Genomic DNA, 7425 nt, shown 5'->3' on the forward strand with positions numbered 1-7425 from the left:
GAAAAAGTAAATGTGAGGTGGATTAAGTATGTGAGGTTTATTCAACAATTTGAGGGGTGTTTATATAATAAGCCTAAAATTACTTTATAATATTTAACCGGCTTTGGGTGATCGATTTGGACGGCCCACGGGATACAGCTGGACTCTGGTTTGAAGATACAAAATGGACAAGATTTAAGGCCCATAGCTAAAGTATGGCAACCTTCTGTTTGCTTGGAATGCAGTTGGGCCAGGTTGGACCCCAGGTACTTGGTTTTTGACCTTTTTTTGTGTATTTGTTTTGGAATTTTATTTTCGAGTTTTTTTATTTTTTATTTTAATTTTTTTTAACAAACATATTATCTATAGTAAAAGCGTGGGCGAGTGAACTAAGCCTCACAATAGACCAGCAATAATATGGTTCAAATTCGTCTTTGGCTAGAATCGAATATAAGACCTCTCACTTACAAGGATAAAAAGTAGATTTTTATCTTTATGTTTTGTGAATTCATTAGTTTGGTATTTTGTGTTCAAAATTCATCTATTTTTTTTCCGCATTTATTGGTTTAGTCATCAATATTGTCCCAGCCGCCTATCTTTGTTATAAAATTTGTTTGTGTGTTGATGTGACGGCTATATGAGGCCAGCACAACCAATTAAGTGTTGCCACGTGCATTAATAAAAAAATCGAGTAGAAGTAAAAGTTTGGTAGAGACAAGATGTTATCTATTCCGATGACATATTGTTCTTTGTAATGCCATTTATAAAAACAAAGCCACAAATTTCAAATACTTAACCTAGAGGTTTTTTCACTATTTTAAATGATAAGTAAATATATGAAATTAAAATGTTTTAAAAATGTTATATAAAGTTGTAACTGATTTTAACTTGAGGTAATACAATATAAATTAAATTACGTGTAAAACGTAAATTGTGTTATTGATACTCATAAAATTTTGAAGAACATAAATCTCAAAATGCAAGAACCAAAATATTGGAGAGAGGGAGAGGATAAGTTGAAATAAGAGAACGTGTGGCAGAAACACTCACCAATCTAATCCACCATTCCTTCCATCCAACCTCATCTTCACAATTTCCCAGTGACAACAAACTCTTTATATTATCCACCACTACATGGCATGATACCCATGTCTCCACGTGTCACCACACCACTCGCTAATCCGAGCCATAAAAACAAAAGAAGGAAAAAGGATGATCGTCGGAAAACGATCATAGGATGTATAATGAACGATGAACGGACACAATTACAAGATTCTTATGATCATCACGAAAAAGATCCAGTGAGGATCTTTTTTCCGAATTTGGATCCTCTACTGAGCTCAGCATCCTGAGCCTACTGAGCAAATCATATGGAGACTCCTCTAAAATTTATAATAAGTATAATGGTTAAATCAAAATCCAACGATCCATGTGATTTGCTCAGTATGCTCAGGATGCTGAGCTCGAGAGGATCCAAATCCTTTTTGCCCAAAAGAAAGATCCCCACGATCAAACGGGGGGTCCCACAGTAAGCCTCATCCAACGGTATCCAGAAGCAAATCCGGAAGGGGGTATAGTGGTAAAAGGAGGCAGCTCCCTCTCTCTCTCTCTCTCTCATATGATCTCCTCTCTGACATCACATTCAACTTTGTTCATCTTTCTTGGGAGAGCAGTTCTTCAAAGCAAAGCTCTCCCAACCAGAAATTCAATCTCTTCAAATTTATTTTCCACACACCAGAAAAAAATAGATAAATAAAAGGAGGAGGGAGGGGCAAGAGAGAAAATAAGGGGAGATGGGAAGGGCATTTGTGTATGTGATTCTTGGGGGTGGGGTGGCTGCTGGGTATGCAGCTCTTGAATTCACCAAGAGAGGCATCTCCCATGGTGAACTCTGCATCATCTCTGAAGAATCAGTGAGTTTTCTTTTCCTCCCTCCATTTTTCTTCTCGTTTTCAATTGTTCATAGCTGATAATTATATGTCTGATAGATATAATATATATGTATATGTATATGGGGGTGTGTGTGTGTGTATATGTGCAATTTCTAAGCTTTAGCTATGTATTTTGAGGAGAAAACAGGAAAAGAAACATGATTTCTTATATAATTTCAAATTCTGGAATTTGGGTTTGTGTTGAAATATTGTTTAGCGTGTGAGGATGTGGAGAGTTGTCCTGCATCGGAAAATTGAGCAACCTTGCATATCCAATTGGTTTTTTGCGATTGGAACCTCAACTTTATTCGTGTCGAATTGTATTAGCTGATTGGATTGAACAATGTGGACCGTTGGACCTATGAACACTCTTACACACGATATATACTTGTAGTGTTCAAAATCATTGCAAATTCTTGCTTTGCATAACTTTTCAAACAAAACTGTGAAATGTTTTTGGTTAAATTTTTTGAAGTTGTTTTAAGGGAAGAGGGAAGATGGTGTATGTATCGTAGAGATTTAATCGAACTTATGAACTGCTTATAAGCTTCAAAACAATGTCAGGTATAGCAAAACCAGAAAGAATAAGGTTTATGTCGATACATGTAACCACCATCATCATATTCTTTTGTTGATTTGATTTTGTAACACAAGGGACAAATTCCATGATTGGGAATTCAAGGGTTGCGCTTATATCTTTTTCAGGTTCCACCTTATGAGAGACCTGCTTTAAGCAAAGGCTTTCTACTTCCAGAAGGTATAAAACATCTTCAGTTGCAACAACATGAGAGCCTACTGATTACACAGAAAATATTTTCAATCTCCTGAGTAATCCAAATGCCAATATTTACCAGCTTACTTTCAACTGTCTGTATCTGAGACGCTGAATCAGTTTTCTACTGATTGGTCTCCGGATGACTCAATTATATTAAAAAAAGAGCAGAAGGACATCGTTATTCCTTCAAACTCATTTTCTTCACACATATCTATCTTCAATTCTGCATTGAATTTACTCTTTTCTTCAATTCCGCATTGAATTAATTCTTGCAAATTGTGTTCATGTGCAGCGCCTGCACGCCTTCCATCATTTCACACTTGTGTTGGTGCCAATGAGGAAAGGTTAACTGCAAAGTGGTATAAGGAGCACGGTAAGTTTCTATGACGTCTTGCTTCTTTAACTTTATATGTTAATAGGAATTCTAGGGGTTGACATGTTGTTGTTAGAATATTTGTGATGCTTATGTGCTATAAAGTCACTAAACTGTGGTGCTTTATAATTGAAATCGAAGTAGATAAACTGAATAATTGTTATTATCTTCGTCTTTATAGGTGTTGAATTAGTTCTTGGAACTCGAGTCAAGTCTGTTGATGTGAGACGCAAGACACTACTGACGGGATCTGGGGAGACTATAAGTTACAAAATTCTCATTATTGCAACAGGTGCTCGGGTATTGAAACTGATCTTATTTTACTTCTTGCTTTTCCTGCTGTATATGTTATGTCAGTGCAAAAAGTAGTACAATGGAAACACTCAATTAAAATATAAGCAGTATTGATGTACCATGAAATCAAGTAAAGGAGTATCAATACCGGATTGAAGAATTAAAATGTTGTAGTAGACCTACAACGTGCTAATTAACTTTTCTACATCTGAGTTAATGTGGTTGCATTGGACATTATTTTTCAGAATATAGAATGCTACCAGTTTGAGGGTTATTTTCGAAGGATAGAATGCTAAGGAAAATTCATTTTCCTCATTTAATGGATATGTGTTTCTGTGTTGAAAATAGGCACTGAAGCTGGAAGAATTTGGAGTCAAAGGATCAGATTCTGAAAATGTGTGTTATTTGCGAGATTTGGCTGATGCCAATAGACTTGTCAACTTGATGGAATCTTCGTCTGGCGGGAATGCTATTGTCATTGGTGGTGGCTACATTGGAATGGAGTGTGCTGCATCATTGGTGATCAGTAGGATGAATGTAACGATGGTTTTTCCAGAAGAACATTGCAGTAAGTACTTTTATTCTGATGCAGAACAAACATAGTTGCATTTTTTTTCTGTATATGTTTGATTTGTGGTGAGAGAGAGTTCTGGTAAGCAAATGGATCAATGCTTTTGTTTTTTGCAGTGGCCCGATTATTCACACCCAAGATTGCAAGTTTTTATGAAGAATTTTACAAATCCAAAGGAGTGAAGTTTGTTAAAGGAACCATTTTGTCGTCATTTGACATTGACTCAGATGGGAAGGTAAATGTTAAAATTCTTCTAGAATAACATATGAACTTTGAGTGGTTATTGACCGCAAATGTCCTCATGTTCAGGGCATGATAATATTGATGCTTTCGTCGAAACAAATTCTGTACTTTCTTAAATAGAGAAACATTGGTTCCATGTGTATAAGATACATTTTCTTTGAATTCGATGTCGCGATTGAGATGCTCAATTTTTCTGCTCAATTCTTGTACAGGTGACTGCTGTTAATCTTAGAGATGGAAGCAGTCTTCCTGCAGACATGGTTGTTGTGGGAATAGGAATCCGTCCAAACACAAGCCTATTCGAAGGTCAACTTACGTTGGAGAAAGGTGGGATCAAAGTGAATGGAAGGATGCAGTCAAGTAATAGCTCAGTCTATGCAGTGGGAGATGTTGCCACATTTCCAGTCAAAGTATTTGGTGAGTCCCGAAGGCTTGAACACGTTGACTCAGCGAGAAAATCCGCAAGACATGCTGTTACTGCAATCATGGAACAACACCAAGCTGATGAATTTGACTACCTACCATTTTTTTACTCAAGAGTCTTCACCCTGTCTTGGCAGTTTTACGGGGACAATGTAGGAGATGTAGTCCATTTCGGAGACTTCTCAGGAGGCACATTCGGGGCCTATTGGGTAAAAAAAGGTCAACTTGTCGGGTCTTTTCTCGAAGGCGGAACCAAGGAAGAGTACGAAGCCATAGCCAAGGCCACCAAGCTGAAGCCAGAAGTTGAGGACCTAGAGGAGTTGGAAAGGCAGGGTTTACGTTTCGCAGTGACTGTTAGCCAGGAACCACCGCCATCATCACCACCGCCTCATGATGTTATCAGTTCTGGCATTGTTCTGGAGAGGCCGATATACGCTTTTCATGCAACCGCCGGCGTTGTTGTGGCTGCATCGATAGCAGCGTTCGCGTATTGGTACGGAAGGAAGCGCCGGAGGTGGTGAGCAAATGTTTTGGGGATGTAATATAACCGTGTTGTTGACATGTTGTGTGGCATTGATAGCTGTAGAGATTGACAGATGCATCAAATGTTGGGTCGTATTTATTGAGGAAGCAAAACTGTAGTTGAAAATAATTAAGGAAATACAAAGAATTATATATTTTTATATATTTGCATGTCGATATTTTCACTTATATTGATTTTAAATACTGCTAATATATGCAACCTCAAATCAACAAAACTCCGCTTTGTGAGAGTCGGAAGAGAAACGTCTATCGTGCGCATTGGATCCAATCTCTTCTCAATTTTTGTCTTTCTCGTTTCAAGTGCTTCAACGTATGTTTTCTTTTATTACAAACTGTAAGATCAACGTGCTTCTTCGAACGTTTTTTCTTTTAGACTAAGCAGTATTTTTTTTGGTACAACGATATATTTTACACTAAGCATAACCAATTAGCCTAACCAACATATGCACTTCATGGTTGCACTTTAACATAACCTCACATGTTCTCCCCGTTGCTAGTGAAAGGTGTGGGTAAGAAACGAATTTAGACCATACAGATAAGGTCTTGAATAGAAAAAGATAAGGTCAATAGAAAAAAAAAAATTCTGTGTGTCCGGAACACAGCTTGATACGATACATCAGGGTTAAAAATACAATTGGTTGGAAAGTTGAAAAAAAAATTCTAACAAATTGTATTATGACACTTGATGTACTATACCGTAATCTCGATACATTGAAAAATTTCTCCTCGAATAAAAACAAAGTGAGAAAATAGTACGAGTGTCTGGATTCAATATTTCAACTAGTTGGAAATCATAAAATTAAGCTAACAGGCGGGCATTTGGTCTAGTGGTATGATTCTCGCTTTGGGTGCGAGAGGTCCCGAGTTCGATTCTCGGAATGCCCCTGCCTCCCATTTTTGAGAATTATTTTTAATTTTTGCCCTTTTAAAATGCTATTCACATACCTTTTGTACCCCTTGAAAACGACAACACTAACGTGCAATTTGTGGGAAATTTCACAATTCACAAGGGTAAAACCGTCAACCAAAGAAAACCCAGCGACATTTTAGTTCCGCATTTCCTTATCCTATCTTCTTCGCACTCTCCATTTCTCTCCCTCTCTCTCAATCCTCAGAAGCTCCGCAACAATGGCTGCCACTCTCTCCACACTCACTCTGGGCACTCCCTCCTACCCCGCCACGCCCGCCGCCGCCTCCTTCCCCTCCCACTCCACCAAACCCACCCTCCAATTCCCCTTCAACCCCCAAATCCCCACCCTCACCCACCGCGCCACCCACGTCCGCCCCCTCGCCGCCGTCGAAGCCCCAGAAAAGATCGAGAAGCTCGGCACCGACATCTCCAGTCTCACCCTTGAGGAAGCCCGCATCCTCGTCGACTACCTCCAGGACAAGCTCGGCGTCTCCGCCGCTGCCCTCGCTCCAGCCGCAGCCGTAGCCGTGGCGCCAGGAGCGGGCGAGGGCCCCGCCGTCGTGGAGGAGAAGACGGAGTTCGACGTCGTCATCGAGGACGTGCCGAGCAACGCGAGAATTGCGGTGATCAAGGCGGTGAGGGCGTTGACGAGCCTGGCCCTGAAGGAGGCGAAGGAGCTGATTGAGGGTTTGCCGAAGAAGTTCAGGGAAGGGATTTCCAAGGACGAGGCGGAGGAGGCGAAGAAGCAGCTGGAAGCCGCCGGGGCGAAGATTAACATTGTTTAATCATGAATTAGCGCTCTTAATTAATCGGGTTTGGTGGGGTTTTAGCAAATGAGCTTTGTTTTTGTGTACTTTTATTTGGATTTTTAGGTGTTTAGAGATATGTCATCGCTCTCTTGCTTCAATTTTCTCAATGCAGTTGGAAATTGTAATTTTAAGGTGAAAAAAAATATTTTATTGCTTTGCTTTTTGTAGTTTATTTGGATTTTTAGCCTTTTCACTTGCATGTTATCTACCAATGTTATCAGCGGTATATCGATAATGTTGATATTCGTAAGTATCGAAAACAAGTCAATATGTGCTTTTATTAACAAGTCGATACTTACGTATAAAGGCACATATTGACTTGTTTTCGATACTTACGAATATCAACTAGTGGTGAAGCCATAGCGGCCAGCGCAAGGAGTTGTGGCCGCACCTCCGGTCATGGGAAATCTCCATGACGAGCGAGGAATCTGCCCCTCTGAAACTGCACGGAAGGTGTTCGACGATATACTTGAAAGTGACTAAGAAATCTGAGCTCATATTGGCTTGTAGGCGAGCTTACGCCATTGGAATTGTCGCTAATCGCAGTGGAATTGGATGCAATGCAATCGGAATC

The 7425-nt window shown here is 39.6% G+C and overlaps 2 protein-coding genes and 1 non-coding gene across 3 annotated transcripts; all 3 read left to right on the top strand.

Annotated features, from left to right (window-relative positions):
* Positions 1-1464: 1464 nt before the first annotated feature.
* Positions 1465-5274, top strand: LOC103404333 (monodehydroascorbate reductase 4, peroxisomal-like). Its single transcript, XM_008343232.4, has 7 exons — positions 1465-1892; positions 2616-2667; positions 2978-3058; positions 3240-3358; positions 3701-3920; positions 4040-4158; positions 4379-5274. Exons 1-7 carry the CDS (start codon positions 1773-1775, stop codon positions 5108-5110), a joined length of 1443 nt encoding a protein of 480 aa, XP_008341454.1. The 5' UTR covers positions 1465-1772; the 3' UTR covers positions 5111-5274.
* A 671-nt stretch (positions 5275-5945) lies between these two features.
* On the top strand, positions 5946-6017 carry TRNAP-UGG (transfer RNA proline (anticodon UGG)). The gene has a single exon. It is a non-coding gene; the product is annotated as a tRNA-Pro (tRNA).
* Positions 6018-6174: 157 nt separating this feature from the next.
* On the top strand, positions 6175-7023 carry LOC103404332 (large ribosomal subunit protein bL12cz). Its single transcript, XM_008343231.4, has one exon. The coding sequence runs from the start codon at positions 6261-6263 to the stop codon at positions 6825-6827; it is 567 nt and encodes a 188-aa protein (XP_008341453.2). The 5' UTR covers positions 6175-6260; the 3' UTR covers positions 6828-7023.
* The last annotated feature ends 402 nt before the right edge of the window (positions 7024-7425 follow it).

The sequence above is a fragment of the Malus domestica genome, chromosome 17 (genome assembly GCF_042453785.1).
Source record: "Malus domestica chromosome 17, GDT2T_hap1".
NCBI classification, from domain to species: domain Eukaryota; kingdom Viridiplantae; phylum Streptophyta; class Magnoliopsida; order Rosales; family Rosaceae; genus Malus; species Malus domestica.

Coding starts and splice junctions, on each gene's coding strand:
- LOC103404333 (XM_008343232.4), top strand. CDS start 1,773: ATGGGAAGGGCATTTGTGTATGTGATTCTTGGGGGTGGGGTGGCTGCT. Junction 3,059..3,239: donor AAAGTGGTATAAGGAGCACG/GTAAGTTTCTAT, acceptor TCGTCTTTATAG/GTGTTGAATTAGTTCTTGGA. Junction 3,921..4,039: donor TTTTCCAGAAGAACATTGCA/GTAAGTACTTTT, acceptor TGTTTTTTGCAG/TGGCCCGATTATTCACACCC.
- LOC103404332 (XM_008343231.4), top strand. CDS start 6,261: ATGGCTGCCACTCTCTCCACACTCACTCTGGGCACTCCCTCCTACCCC.